Consider the following 16,842-nt stretch of genomic DNA (forward strand, 5'->3'; position numbering starts at 1 on the left):
AATTAATACTTGTATGAAAAAAGATGTTGAGGGTGGCTATGGTATATGGATGCAAACGAGTCGAGTCGGTCCGATTTACCTTATTTAAGTTAAGCTTGATAAGTATTTTCGCTGTCCGAGCTTGTCTCGAGCTTAACAAAAATTTGCAATCAATATGTTGTTTGAGCTTTGGTTGCTAAGCATTAGCTCGAGCCGAACAAGCTTCATTCGAGCTTAATAAACAACTTTTGAGAAATCGTCAATTGATTTGAATCATATAATCAAGGAGAAATTTCCAAATATATATATATATATATATATATATATATATATATATATATATATATATATATATATATATATGACTGAAATATTGGATATTATACTACGCGATAGATTTGCTTCGGTTTTTATTCATTTCTTGACAGTTAAGGGTTATATTTTTGTTAAAAACTTATATTTTATTCCATTTAAATTATTTTTCGAGCTTGAGCGAGTTATATAAACGAGCTTATAAACGAGTAATTAATAAAAATGAGTGCTCGTGAACATTAACGAGTCGAACGTGTTGTTGTTCGAGCTTGACTCGTTTACTTATCGAGCGTATAATTTTTTTTCAAACTCGTTCATTAATTAATAAACGAGTTTTAACCGAGATTGCTCGCGAATTTATAGAGTAATTTACATCCCTAAGACCCATGAACAATATAGGCTAGTCTTCAAAGTCTAATATATGTACGATTTTAATTTTGGGACCTTGACGGCTCAAACATTTGACAAACGTATTGTTCGTAAAGGCTAGTCTTCAAAGTGTAATATAATGTACAATTTTATGTTATAATTTTGGAATCAATGTTTTTTTATACGAGAGTAAAGTTGTGGTCCCAATAAAAATTTATAACAACGTAATAACATTATTTTAGAGATGAACTAAAATGACAAATGAAGTAAATAAAAAGGAACCGATGAAGTATTAACATTATGGTGTTTCTCACACAAAAAAGACTTTTTTCACAAATTTTCCATGTAATGGATCGAGTAATAACTTTTTTCACAAAAAAGACATTGTCTTTCACTTGCACATAGTTCGTACATATACCACTATACAACTTTCTCAAAGACTGAATGAATACTTTCCAAAATCAAAATAATTTTAAAAAAGATTAATAGTTTAATACATATCACATCAAATTTGTTGTAGATTACTTGGATTCTCTACTTTGTTTGTTTTCACTGAATTATTGATGCTATAGAAAGAGATTGAGAGCTCCCTAGTCTCAATCTACTATGTAACCCTAATTCTAGTATATCATTATCCAAATTAATTGAGAATTAAGTGCAATCAAACTCAATAATAGAGCTACCACCTCCAAACGTCATCTAGGTGGGTTTTACTTTTTTAAGAACAAAAAAATCAAGCTAATTTTACTCTCTGTATCGTGATAGTCCGTTATTTTTAAACAAAGGTCGTTAAATTTGTCGTGGTTTTTAAACAATGAACTCTTATCTCCCTCCTTACATGGATTGATGCCTTATGTACGTTACTAGTAAAATCCTCAAGTAAGAAAAAAATGAAAATGATTATAAATAACCTAATTAAATTAATCTTCCCCTAGTTAGTTAATTAATCAATCACAACCAAAAGGATTATATTAAGAGAAAGAGTAGTCCCAAAGCACCACTAGTTTTTTGTCTTAAAGCTAAGACCACCACCTTTTCTTGCCCCCACTTTTCTTTATTTTCCATAAAGCAAAAGTAAGAATAAAAAGACTTAGCCAATGAAATATATTATTAAATAAACTAATTAAAATTTTAAAGTTGAAGTTAGAGATAGAAAGAGAATGCAAGAATACAAAAGCTTCCTCTCCTTAGTAAACCCCACAAAAACAACTTCACAAAAATAATTCTTCCAAACAAGTTATTTCACTTGGGCTTCTTCAACTATCTTCCCCATAAAAAAAAAAAAAAAAAAAAACTAGCTTCAACACAAACTTTTTTTAAAATTTATGATTAGCTAAATCAAGTAATTAATAGACTAATTAGGTAGATAGAACATAATTAAGATTACTTCCAAAGAAAGAAAGAAAAATTCTTGTATTTGTTGCTATTGTGGTTTTGAGAAGTTAGTGCTTTGTTTGGAGAAGTTAGGTGGAATAAATTATGATGGCAGGAAACCCTAGTAATTGGTGGAGCATGCATAGTAACTTGAGGTCATCTTCTTCACCAACTGATCATCATCAACATAATCATCATCAACAACATGAAGATGAAGAAGAAGATACTAATAATTTGCTCATCTCCCAAACACACCCTTCTAATTCTCTTTTACCTCTTCAATTTCTACATGGATCTTCTCATTCATCATCTTCTTCTTCTTCACTTCTTCCTTTTATCGCGTCGGCGGCCGACCCTCATGCCCATGACTTTCCTCATTCTTGGAGCCAACTCCTCTTGTAAGTAAGCTTGTTTTTGTTAATTAATCACTTACTATTATTAGTCACTCCATGATATATATCAAGTACTATAAGTAGTAAAAATTTGATTGTAACATATAGTACAAATTAGATATCCTACACTTAATTTGTAGGTTTCTTAAGTCTCATAGACTTATATTAGATATCATATATATAACATAACTCTATCTTATTTCATGGTTAATCTATCATCTAGGATAACTACGTTACAGGCTATATTTTGACCTTAAAAAAATTGACAAAGCTATGTTAATTAGCTTTCTTACACTCTAATACACTTATATCCGATATCATATAACATAACTCTACCTTATATGTTAATCTATCATCCAGTATAACTACGTTATCCTCCTCAACATGCTTATATTTTAACCTTAATTTTTTTTGACAAAGCTATGTTAATTACTTTCTTTTTGGGGGGTTATTGTGTTCTTTTGTGTAGGGGAGGAATGGCTAATGAACAAGAGGAAAGGTTTAGTTCAAGCGAATTCGAAGCAACAAGGGTGATTAATGGTGGTTTACAACAAATTGATGTTAAGCATGAGTTAAGTAGCCAAAGTAACAATCACACCACCACCACCAACAACAACAACAACAACAACAACAACAACAACAACAACTTGGAGTTGTATGGGAATCAATATCATGATCAAGAGCAAGAAGTATCAGTAGGAGTGAGTGATAGGGTGGCGGCGGCGGCGGTGGCGGTGGCGACAACGACGGCTGCAGCTAATTGGACGACTCATCAGATCATGCCAGCTTCATTATCCCCTAAATCTTGTATTACTAGCTTAAGTAGTAGTAATAACCATAATCATAATCATAACCATAACCATAACAATAGTAATATGTTAGACTTTTCTACTAATAATAAAAGGACACTTGAAGCTGAGAGTCATCAACATGCAGACCTTACTACTACTAATTCTGAGGTATATTATAAGTATATATTATGATCATCTTAATTAATTTTCTGTTTTCTTTGTAAAATTCCAGAATTTTTTTTTTCTTTTTTTTATATGTTATGTTTGAATTTTTGTGTTTAATTTTGGATGTTGTTAGCAGTGTAATAGCACAGCTACTAATGGAGGTGTACAACCACCTAAGAAGCCTAGGGTTCAACCCTCTTCCACCCCACCTCTCAAGGTAATTCCCTTCTCCCTCTCATTACTCTTCAAGCTAGCTCATCCTATCCGGGATTAATTGTCACGCTGTTAGTGTAATTTGAACCTAAATATGGACGAAATTATTATTATTATTATTATTATTATTATTATTATTAAGCTAAGTCTTACGTCAGATGATTTGATCGTTTAACTATTTAGCTATTTTGATATTTTTTGTTTGACGAACTAGAATTCTTCAGACTGTCTTTTACGAGGATTTGTCTTATTGTATGCTCTAGTTCGACACCTAATATCTCAAAATTTTAAATTATGGAATACATATAGCTATTTTATTTTGAGGATACATCTCTATGATTGAACTTGTTAAACCACAAACACAATAGGAGTTTCTTTCCCCTTTACTTTTTTCTTTAAGTAGAAAGGTGATGGTACTTGTATCTCTTTAGTTTTTTAGCACAATAATTTCTACCAAAAAACTTTACCTTTTACTATTCTTTATAAAAAAAAGTTAATAAATATATTAAGAAATTCTAATAGCTTTAATTATATTAATCATATTTTTTTTGATGGTGGGAATACAATGATAGGTGAGAAAGGAGAAACTAGGAGATAGAATAACATCCCTTCACCAGCTTGTTTCTCCATTTGGAAAGGTAAGTTCATCTCACTCCCTTTAGCAAACTTAAGACATTACTATTTCCATAATCCCATAATTTATGTTTTCATTGTATGTACTTTGTTACCTAAATTTGTTAAATTAGTTCAAAAATACATCATTTTCCACGTACTTATAGTGTCACTACAAGAATTTGTATCTTTAACGACAACCTAATTACGACGGGTTAAAAATCCCGTCGTAAAAGCCTTTTGCGACGGGGCTAACAACCAAACAATGACGGGAATAACCGTCGCAAAATGTCTTTTACGACGGGTTAACGACGGGATTTTCTATTAACGACGGCCCCCTTTTATGACGGGTTCGCGACAGGAAATCCCGTCGTTAATCAACGATTATTGGCCTTTCGCGACGGGATTTCCCGTCGTTAATAGTACAATTTCTTTTAGTGTGTGTAGAGGATTAATTAGTGAAGAGTGAATTAGGTAACACTAAACTGAACATAGACACAATTGTTTTAATCTATGTTACCCATACTCAAATACTCATGTCGGTTATAAATATGAGCCCAAAGTGTCTGATCGACTCAATTATTTTGTGAAAAAGTCAAAAAACTTCCATATTTTTGGTCTAAAATGAATTGTTAAAGTGACCTACTTATGACGGAATATTGAGAATCTGATACCTAAATTTGTTAAAGTAGTTCAAAATCATTATAATGTATCATTTTCCACGTACTCGTAGTGTGTGGATGATTAATTAGTGAAGAGTGAATTAGGTAACATTAAACTGGACAAATATAAGACACGGTTGCCTTAATCTAAGTTACTCAAACTCAAATCATGGTATCAGGCATAAATATGAGTCCAAAATGTCTGATCGACTCAATTATTTTGTGACAAAACTTTCATATTTTTGGTCTAAAATGAATTGTAAAAGTGTCCTACCTATGGCGGAATGTTGAGAATCTGATACCGATATTTAAAATGAAATGAAGAATACCAGTAAAACTAAAACACACATTTGTTAGAAACTTACTATCCATATACCTTACTGACTTCAGTTCAAGCATACGAAATACTTGATCAAACTTTTTGTTTTCAGACATTTTTATTATTTTGGTGACAAAAAAAAAAGGAACTGAAAAAGAGAAATGGGTTAATCTCCTTTTGCAGACTGATACAGCTTCAGTGTTGTTAGAAGCAATTGGCTATATCAGATTCCTTCAGGGTCAAATTCAGGTAATTTTTTCATTTTATTTTATTTTGTTTTTTATTTTATTTTTTTTTAAAAAAAGAAAAATGTTTTGTTTTGTTGACATATAATTGTGCCTTTGAGGAACTAAAATATCACTCAAGCATGCAGTTACTAGCAGTACTTTAAAAGACCCACATTTGTGCTCAACTGCCCAAATTCTTGCATTTTAAAAACATTATTTTTCTTTTTCCAAAATATGAAAAAAAAAAGAAAAAAAAAATCATACTTTGTAGTATATTGATGAAATGATGACTAATTAACATTGTATTTTATGATTTTGATTAATATAGGCTCTTAGTTCTCCTTACTTGGGAAATAATAACGCCTCTTCGAAGAATAACCAACATTCTGTAAGTACTAATTAATAACTTTTTCAAAAAAATCGTAATTCTTTTATATTACGTATAAAATATGGAGTAACCTATATATTTCCCTCGATATTTTAATTACAGATTCATGGAGAAAGGAATTGTCTATTTCCTGACCATCCTGGACAGGTATGCATTATTAACCACGTGTATACATTTTCTTTTTTATCATGATAGAACAGAGTATAAACCGGTAAAGTTATATTATTGTGAGTCTGCCTCATACAAGTTAGTTGTCTGATGTTCCGTGCATATAATAAACTGTTTTAAAAGCCGTAGATCATATTCGTGTTGGAGAGGCATCTTTAAGGAACTATTCTACTTACAAAAAGGCATATAAATGTACATATAAAGAACAATGTCCTCAGCTTTTAGGGTTGCCTTTTGAGTTTTGAAATACAAAAAATGTGATTAAATTAGAGACATGCATCTTTGGCCTAATTAAGTTAAAACTTGTTATTTAAATTTTTTAATGATAATTTAAACTTATTAATATTATTATTCTCCACCCTTTAATTTTGTAGCTTTTGAATGATTCCTGCCTGAAAAGAAGAGGAGCTGCATACCAAGAGGTACAACTAATTACATACATTCATACACATACATATAGTTTATTAATTACTCCCTCCGTCCCTTAATACTCGCACCGTTTTGACTGGACACGTTTGCCAATGCACAACTTTGACCACCAATATCTTTAACTACATATTATAAAAACTTATAAATATATTAATATTTTGAAAATATATATTAAGATGAAGATAACAATATATTATATACTAATATTTGTTTTCATATACTAGAAATAAAATAAGGTCAAAGTGAATTATAAATAGTACAAAAAATCAAAACGGTGCGAGTATTAAGGGACAGAGGGAGTACTTTCTTGTTTGCTTAATTATAAATAATGATGATTCATTCATTAACAAACACATAATCATTAACCCACTTGAGCACTCAATAATTAAGTTTGGTTCTTAAACACCATCATTTCATGTTTGATTATGTATAGTAGTATATACTTGACTTTACATACCAACATTTTAGTAGTCTTTCTACATACTAATCATTATAAAACCTTATTGTTCTTAATCCCAAATAGTCCACATGAAAGTCATGCTAAAAAGTGTAACAAGCTAGCTAGCTAGGTCATTGGATTCTTCTACCGTACAGTTACGTAAATAAAAAGTCTCATTTACATAATTACAATGTAACTATTTAACTTGTTACAAACTTAATTACAATGTTATACTACTATTGTGTAACGTTTTACTTCCATTTGATAGCTAGTTAAGATTATAAACTATTTCAAAGATTGTACGTAATATGTAGAGCGGCATACACCAAGGTCGTCTCTGGGAATTCAGAGGCTCTGTACTTATTTTATTTTACTCTTAATGAGATTAGTAACACTAATTTTTTTTTTAAAAAAATGTACATATTGGGAGTTGATCTTGCAACCTATGAAATATTAAGAGAATGTTGTACCATTGATCCACAAATCAATTACGGCCCTGTTTGGTTAGGAGTTGTTAGTTGTTGGCTGATAACTGATTAGACTAGCTGTTAGCGGTTAGCTGTTTGCATTAGCTGATTTGACTAGCTGGTTGCATTAACTGATTTGACTAGCTGTTTGCATTAGTTGTTTGTGTAAAAGTGTTTAGTAAATTAGCTGATAGTTGTTAGCTGTTTAATATGAAAACTGACCATTAAGGACATTGACATACTTTGTGTCTTATTAATATTAAACAAATATTTTATTGTGTTAATTTTTTTCTCTCTATATTTTTATAATAAACATTGACTAAATAAAATAATTTTTTTTTAAAAAAAAAAATTCTTTATTTAATAATATATATTTTTCAAATAGATAAATATTACTAATGAAATTTTAAGCATGATTGCAATATACTTCAATTGCTTCAAAGTACCAATATAAAATTTATTACAACAAAAAACGAATCTATTAAATATGGTGAAATCAAAATGAAAGTGTGAGTAATGTTTTTAGGAGAAAAATATGTAGGGTACCAAGGTTGATAGTGGTTGTAATAATAGGCAATAGTAGGACAAAATAGTCGTTTTCATCCACTTTCTGAAACCTCTAATTGCAAAAAGCTCCTATATTGAGCTTTTTTAAAATTAGCTTTTTCACCCCAAAACTCTCTTCCAATCCTCTCCTAACCAAACACTCCCAGTTAGCTTTATCTAAAGGTCAAACCTCTAATTCAATTCACCCCAAAAAGCTCTTTTTCCCTCAAACCTCTCCTAACCAAACACCCCCTAAGTATCTTCTATTTGCACGATTTACTATAAAACCAATAATTGGATTATGTAAGTTACCACTAATTTTTTTGGGGCCCCAAAATTTAGGGCCCTGTGCTGGAGGTCCTATTAGACCTCGTGATAGACGGCCTTGTCATACACATATATATAAACCATTCTGTTAATACTTTTTTTTACTACTACTCCGTAGTGTGTAAATAGGAAGTGTCATTTATATACTCCGTAATTATATACATACAACATGCATGGAGTAATTAATTAACTCGTTACAAACTTGGGCAATATAAATTACAAATTGGGGTGGGGGGATTTGAACCTGAAACCTACTGTACACAGACCCTCAGTCTTAACCACTAGACCAAGACATCATTGGTGTTACAAACTTACAGTTTAATTTACATAATTATATACATATAATATGTTAACTAGTTAATTGGTTACATACTTGCAATGTTATACTACATTACTACGTAACTTTTTATTTGGTACTTGATAAGATTACAAAAATTGTTTCATGTGTTTAATGAGGGGTTTTGAATAAAATGTTATTAGGACAACAAAGACGCAGCATCAAAGGATTTGTTGAAAAGTAGAGGGTTATGTTTGGTTCCAATATCTTGCACCCAGCTTATTGGGAGTGACAATGGAGCTGATTATTGGGCACAATCACTTGGTGGAGGATTTTAACCAATATTATATTATTATTATTATAGATTTATCATTACTTAATTAATGATGATGACATATAATTAATGTTGAATTGAAACTATATGCTTCAATTAATTAATGATATTATGTATAGGCAATTAATTAATTAGTGGAGTGGTATATCATCATGAGCACTCACTCTGCTTAAAATCTTGGAAGGTTGATTGCTCTTGATGCTATATATGCATAATACATATGTATTCCGGCTTGAAAGTTAAAACAATGCATGTTCGGGTGACCATATACTCCATATGATGTAAAGTACGTACCCTGAATTCTGTATGAAAGGTTTATTTACCTTTTCTTGTAAGTTGTAACGATGAGAAAGTCTCGTCGTAAAAGATCAATTGTTATTTGCAGGGATTGATCCCTAGTCACGTACTCACTTCCTTTCCATTTTATTTTTCTTATCTCTTTCTTTCTAACAAGTAATTAAGAATTGTCAAAATGGCTTGTTAACCCTTGTAAATCTATACGGAGTTGTTCCATATTAAATTTTGACGCTATTCACCCACTCTACTTTAACAAGTCATCTGTTATTTAGAGCATCTTTATTGGTAAGCGAATTGCTACATTTTTTTTTTCATTTGCCACATTAAATTTTCAAGAAACTACATTTCCATATGTGTTTTTCTCTAACGGTTAGCAAGTTGCTTGAATTGTAGTCCCATTTTTTAATTTATTTTTATTATTCAATTAACATTTTTTTCCGTTCATTTTTCCCAAGATAATTAGTTTTATAGAGCTAATTTGCTTAGCCGGGCTAATTGCTCATATGTACTCCAATGGTTGGTTAGTAGTTATAAAATTTATGAAAATTGCAAACTAGTCCCTCCAAGTTATTCTTATACTGTTATACATCCATCTCAACAAATATTTTGATTACGATCTACCAACTTATTCTTATTTTCCCACTCTAAATCTCTATTTTTTCGCCCACTTCATCGCTCTTTCTTACTCCCACCGTCCCAAAATTATCTTCCTGCTTTCCTAAACGAGCATCCCAAAATTATCTTCCTGTTTCTAATTTTGGCTACTAAGATTCCCACTTTCTCATGTACTATATTAATTAAAATTGAATTGAAAACCCCACTCATGTACTATATTCCACTTTTCTCATGTACTATATTTTCTTTCACATGTACTTTATTCCACTTTTCCATACAACTCAATCATCATTTGTACTCTATTCCACTTTTTCATGTACTATATATTCCACTTTTTTTTAAAATCCGTGTTTTTGGTCAAACAGGAAGATAATCATGGGACGGATGGAGTATTAAAAGTTTTCTACCAAAAATCAAGAGGTTACCTCTTGGAGTATTACATTCACCAACAATTCTCAAATACCTTTTACATGTTTGCGATCCTTGTCAATACAAAGAAATAAAAATAGAGATGACGAATTGTCGAGGAAAATTGACATCCATTTTTAGGCCTACTGATGAGTCATATTTGTATAGGGTATTTTAGGCGCATTTAGGTTGCATTATTAGGCATTTATATCATTTTAGTTGCATTTAGGATCACATTTGCATAAGTTATCGTTGTCGTACTCTATTACGCCCCGTTTGTGTTTTCTTAATGTTTCAGGTGATTTTACGGTCATTTGGATGCTTTCGGAGTGTTATGAGTTGATTTGGATGATGAACGGATGGAATGTTGACTCGAGGATCATTGCATATCTCTAGGGATAATTTTGAGTCAATAACGAAGCTAAACGCTATTTTTCTAAGCATCAAAACGGACAAGCGTTCACTCTTTTGATGATATCTCAAGTTCTACATGTCGGAATGAAGCGATTTTTATTGGTCTAGAAAGTAGACTTCAAGAGCTTTCCAACGACAGGTCACACGTCCTTATAGGCATTGTAGAACAAGAGTTATGACATAAACAAGATGGCTCGACTATCCGATTCGCCCGAAGCCCAAAACGATGGCCCAATCTTCCCCTTGGGCGCGAAAACCAGCGACCCACCAGCGGGCCCGCTGGTTTCTCCGCCCAACTACTTCCACACGCGGGTTCATGCTTTCGTCTTGGTGATCGTCCAATTAAATCTTAGCTTATGTAATTGTTATCTTTTCCTATTTTGTTTAGAATTTAGGAAGCATATAAATACTTGAAAGGATTGCTTTATTTCCCTCATGCTTTTATTTCCTTGAGGTTTTAATTCTCTTGGAACTCCTCTCTCACGTTTTTTTTCTCTCTTTTCTTTTTCATGAACCATAGTTTTTCTACAAACTCCATTAATGTAATTCTTTGAGGTATTATTGATTTTCGTTTTTATTTTATTTATTGCTTTTAATTATGTTTTCATTCTTAGATTTGATTTTCATTGTTCGTTTCATGATTGAGTAGTTTCTTTTCTAGGGTTTGGGAATCCATGTTTATATTATGAATCCTTATTATTATTGTTGATGGTTTGATTATTCATTGATATTTCTAGTTGATTAGGTTTATATTGTTAATCTTTGCAATCTGATCAATTGTTTGATTAAATCATGCTAATAGGATTTTGAATCGAAAGATCGAATTTTAGAGGCTTACCTACAACTAGCAATTCTGATTATGTTAGCGATCGTACTGCATATGTTGAATTGAGAGTGTTAAGACCCGACCGTAGGATTAACTTGTGCTCTAGATACTCTGAATACTTGAATTGTTGATGATGTTTTGATTGATTTTGAACTATAAACATGGTGAACCATTGCCCTAGATCTTTTAATTTTTTTCCTTTTTATTTTAGTTTAAACCTTCAATCCTAAATTTCGTGACATCGTTAGTTTCACCGTACTTTGAAAGCTAGATTTAAATAGCCATCTCTCTGTGGATTCGACCCTACTTACCCTACTACATTGTTAGGAGGATTCGTTAGGATTCTATTTTTGACAGGTGTACGACAACCTATCAAATTTTGGCGCCGTTGCCGGGGAGACGGTTTTATTTTTCTTTTTAGCTTTTATTTTTGGTGAGACTACATTGTATATATTTTTTTTCGTTTGTGTATAAAATTTCCCTTATTTTTTTTTTATATACATGGCTTCTATTTGTTTTCCTCAATTCGAGAATGAAGTGTTTTGGAGGTATTATTATAGACTCGGAGATTTTCTTGGTCCAAATCATCTTTTTGAACAATGGGAACTATGTATGGTGATTTATGAGGGATTGAATGAAGATACAAGATTGGTGTTGGATTCCATGAGTAGTTATATATTTGTGGAGAAGACTCCAGAAGAGTGTTGGGATTTGATTGAGCAATTAGCTAGGGATACATATGAGTGGGAGATGACAATGCTTGTTGAACCTACTCTGCAAAATTTCTCTTTTCCTATTCCTCAAACTCACACCCCTCCCCCATATTATTGTTCTTATTGTCATTGTCATGACCTTGATACTTCTCTTTGTCCCTATAACGAGTCATATGTTAAAACTGTCAACCCTTTCCTTCGATTTAATACGCAAAATTTCCAACTCGAACCATCTTATTATGACATGAAAATCCTTTATAATGATGATGATGATGATGGTGGATTTGTTGAGAATGTTAGTTCATTAGAGGAAGGTTATCATTTGACTTTTGGTACTGATGAGGAAAAGTTGGATATAACGGAGACTTTGGAGGTTGAAGAATCACTAATGTTTGTAGAATCGATGATTGAGAAACCATTGGTTGCGAAACTTTTGGTTGAAGATTTTAGTGACAAGTTTATTCACGAGGGTGGAATTATAGGTAAAAGCATTAATGTTGAGCCTATATCTCCTCCCGCCTACGTCCCGTTCTCGCGGAGGCTTGATCTTTTTCCTACATCCCCCATGTTAAGTCTTTCGCACTTTATCAATAGGTCTCCATTCCATGATACATTTGACCTTGCCGACCTTGATGCTCATTCTAAAACGTTTACATTGCCCGAGGAACAATTAGAGGGAAGTTGTAAATATTCTCTTTTTTCTTTTTCTTTTGATTTTTCTTCTACTTCTGATTCTTTTTCTTTTGGTTTTATTTTTTCTGCTTATCTATCTAATACCCTATTTGCGAGGATGAATGTGGTTTTACTCAAGCCATACGTAGTGCTCAATGACATGTTTGCAGGGGCATTTGATAAATTACTCAAGGCGTTGGATTCTTCTGATTAACAACTTGAGTGGAGTCAAGCTAAAGACTTAAAACGAGCGCTTATCGGGAGGCAACCTGATTCCTAACTTTCCCTCATTTCAATTTTCTTCATTTATTTCCATTTTAATTTAGTATTTTATTTCTATTTTCTTAATTTATTGAAAAAAAAAAAATTTAAAAACAACAAAAGCACAAAAATATTTTCTTTTGAGTTCACTTGAATTCATAATTTTATTTTATTTTTAGATTAGTTTTCGTTAATCATATTTATTTATTTATTTATTTATTTTGCGTTTGATTTTACTAATTAATGATTTTTTTTCCCTTTGAGTTCGCTTGAATTCATATTTTTATTTCATTTTTAGATTAGTTTTTCGTTAATCGTATTTATTTATTTATTTATTTTTATTTATTATTTTGTGTGTTTAATTTTCACTAACGATTCTAACTTTGAGTTTAGTGGTGTTTGAATTTTTTTTGGCGCCGTGAATTATTATTTTTTCAGAATTATAGGTGCAAAATCAAGTCCATTCCGAAAATCCGATGCATCGACAAGCTTTGTAAGCCACAATTATGCAGCGAGCAAGCGATTCACGCCCAGCGAAGGAGTTCATTATCCGCGCATAATCCAGCGCCAAGCCAGCTACGTCGCTGGCCGTTCTCCCCTCGCAACTGAACATTCTGCCTTGTGCGCTGGCCATCCAGCGGCCTCGCTGGAATTCCCGCCCCACCTGATTCAAAATAAGGAAGAAAATACTAAGTCATCCACCTACGTAACTCCATCACCTTCGCAACTCCATCACCTTCGCCATCCACCAACCCCCTCCCTCGCCCGTGGCACCCTCTCTCCTCGCACCTCAACCACAACCGCCGCCGCCTGCATCACCCCCTCCTGCACCGGCGGTCGGCGAAACCTCACCCGCGACACCATCTCCCTCTTGCCACTAACCCACCCCACGCAATCTCCCTTGCCAGCAACCAGTTCGCCATCACCACCACTCCTTCGCACTTCCTTCCCTATCGCACACTGGCCTCCTACCACCATCGCCTCACCGGCGTCCCGCCGGCGCAGAACCACAAACCGCCCACCTTCGCTTCCCCACCAGTCGTCCATCCATCTCCTGTCGTTTTCGCCCAAACACCATCACCCACGACACCATCCCCTTCCGCGCCGCCAGCCACTTGCAGCATGGTGGTCGGCGCACCAGCCTTCCAACACTGCCATCTTCCCTCCTTTTTCTCCTCTCCAATCTCCCATATTCACCATTGTTCTATTCATAATTTAAAACCCTAACTTTTGAAATCAATTTGGGGGTTTTTGATTATTTGTAGGCATTGGCAAATTGTGTAGTATTGTGGCTTGTTTGTGGAATTCACGTGCTTTCGTAACCAAATTCTAGTCTTTGTGGTGCACAAAAGATATTAAAATTTCAATTTTTCTAAAGTTTATTCACTTGAATCATTTTTTGAAAAGGAAATTGGAATTTTCATGTCAATATTGGTTGTTGAATCTGAATGGTTGTCGTTGTTGGTGATATGAATTATTTGTTGAGATTGGTTAACGCTTGTCGGTTGTCAAGTTTGAATTATTAGCATTGGGCGAACATTGTCATTGCTTGAATTATTCTTTGGGATTGATCGTTGAATCTTGAAGTATGCACCGTCTTGGTTGATTGGAGTATTTTAAATCGTGGTTGTTGCATCATGAAAGCAACTAAACCAACTAGCTCTCACCCAAATCCACCACATCTATGGAGATTGGCTCTTTGCGGTCGTCAATTTGAAGCTTCTGGCCACACCGCTTCTACTGTCGACAGTTCTACCGAGTCATCCTCGGCCGACGAGGCTCATCACGAGTGAGCACTTTCCATCTCTCTCCCTTGTTTGAGTTATATTGTTGCTATTTTCACAGTGAGGGCACTGTGTTTTGTTTAACTTGGGGGAGGGATATCTATCTTTATTGCTTTCTAGTATAGTTTTATTGCTTTTTTAGGTGTTGTACGCTTTGTACCATCCATTAGGGGTGGGAGTTTACGTGCAACGGAAAAAAATGTACTGCTTTCCTAGTGTTATTGTTCAATTTAGTTGCATTTTTTGCATTCATATGTCTTTATACCCTGCATTGTGCAATTGACTTTCAAACTATGTTCGGGCTTTATTTGACTCTCTTGAGCTTCTTTTGAACTTAGTTATGATTCTGAAATTCAGTCGGTCATGCTATACATTGATAACTGCTTGGCATTGTGTGAACCAATTGAATGGTATGCGGTAAGATGTTGGTCTCGTGTCAAGAATAGCTAGCCAATTATCTTGTAGGTCACCTTACTATGTGTTTGTGTGATTGATGTGACTTGTTATCGTATGATTTTGGCTTGAGATTCATTAATAGTTTAGTTGCAACTCACGCATGCCGCGTATGACAGAGGCCATTCTCTTAGGAAGCCTTCAGACGAACTTAGAAACATCAGTTCCTGCCTTTCATACCCATGTTGTAGCCTTGTCCGTTTATTGTTTTAACTCCACAAAATTGAGCCCTATTAGCCCCGTTGGTTACTTGTCCCAAGTCTAGCTTGGGGGAGCTTCGGTGTTCGTAATGGTTTCATTGATGTTGATTGATTGGCACACTAAGCCAATAGTTCGTGGTTCGAGGCTATGTTTGGATTTGTGGTTCGGAAATGGTGTATATTATTGTTGGCACCCAAGCTTGTAACAGTTAGCATTAGATTTATTTATGTACTTTCGATTTCATTATCTAGTTTCATTTTCATTCAATAAAAAAAAAAAAAAAAAAAAAAAAAAAAAGAAAAAAGAAAGAAGAAAAAAAAAAAATAGAGAAAAATCAAAGAAAAAAAAAATATGTTTTTCGTTCTTGTATGTAATTTGAAAGCAAGGAAAGGGGAATGAAGAAAGATCATTGACATTATATTATGTTTTCCCTTGGTTGTAACTTGGTTGATTGTTCGGGTTTCATGGTTCGATGGAGTTGGATTTGCGGCATTATCACGCCGACGCATATAGTTCACATTTTCTCCCCAAGTTGGACCTTACTCTCACTTTTTCCCAAATTATACCCTACCCTTCCTTTTCACCTAGCCCCATTACAAGCTTATTATAAAGACCTCTTGATCGGCATGTTTGTTTTGTGATTGAATGAAAATCGTTTCTTGCTATTGTCATCTTACCCTATGTTGCATCATATATTTATATTCTACAAGGTATGCGGCGACGACTAGCTTGATTGAGAATAGTTTGTGGCTAAGCTTGGTTGTTTCGATTGTGGATCACGATGCTTTGTGGTTCTATTTGTATCTGAGCTAGATTTCCGTCTCAATAACTCTGTTTGATTGTTTGCTCGAGAGTTAGGTTGGTCTTACCATGGTTTTATGAAAGTCAAGTGCGTCTTGCTTCTCTATCTTTGGTTTAGTGTTGCTTGGGGACAAGCAACAGTCTAGCTTGGGGGAATTTGATGAGTCATATTTGTATAGGGTATTTTAGGCGCATTTAGGTTGCATTATTAGGCATTTATATCATTTTAGTTGCATTTAGGATCACATTTGCATAAGTTATCGTTGTCGTACTCTATTACGCCCCGTTTGTGTTTTCTTAATGTTTCAGGTGATTTTACGGTCATTTGGATGCTTTCGGAGTGTTATGAGTTGATTTGGATGATGAACGGATGGAATGTTGACTCGAGGATCATTGCATATCTCTAGGGATAATTTTGAGTCAATAACGAAGCTAAACGCTATTTTTCTAAGCATCAAAACGGACAAGCGTTCACTCTTTTGATGATATCTCAAGTTCTACATGTCGGAATGAAGCGATTTTTATTGGCCTAGAAAGTAGACTTCAAGAGCTTTCCAACGACAGGTCACACGTCCTTATAGGCATTGTAGAACAAGAGTTATGACAT

At 33.6% G+C, this 16,842-nt stretch overlaps 1 protein-coding gene across 2 annotated transcripts; it reads left to right on the forward strand.

The window, feature by feature from the left end:
- Positions 1-1,801: 1,801 nt before the first annotated feature.
- On the forward strand, positions 1,802-9,216 carry LOC110801762 (transcription factor bHLH68). Of its 2 annotated transcripts, none has more exons than XM_056843290.1 (9): positions 1,802-2,432; positions 2,896-3,385; positions 3,516-3,599; positions 4,168-4,233; positions 5,372-5,437; positions 5,744-5,803; positions 5,906-5,950; positions 6,346-6,393; positions 8,660-9,216. In XM_056843290.1, the coding sequence occupies exons 1-9, from the start codon at positions 2,140-2,142 to the stop codon at positions 8,792-8,794; spliced, it is 1,287 nt and encodes a 428-aa protein (XP_056699268.1). In that variant the 5' UTR covers positions 1,802-2,139; the 3' UTR covers positions 8,795-9,216. The 2 variants fall into 2 exon arrangements, with proteins under 2 accessions (XP_056699268.1, XP_056699269.1); XM_056843291.1 differs by having other exon boundaries at positions 1,804-2,432; positions 3,519-3,599.
- Positions 9,217-16,842: the final 7,626 nt, after the last annotated feature.

Source organism: Spinacia oleracea, chromosome 4 (genome assembly GCF_020520425.1).
Source record: "Spinacia oleracea cultivar Varoflay chromosome 4, BTI_SOV_V1, whole genome shotgun sequence".
Taxonomy (NCBI): domain Eukaryota; kingdom Viridiplantae; phylum Streptophyta; class Magnoliopsida; order Caryophyllales; family Amaranthaceae; genus Spinacia; species Spinacia oleracea.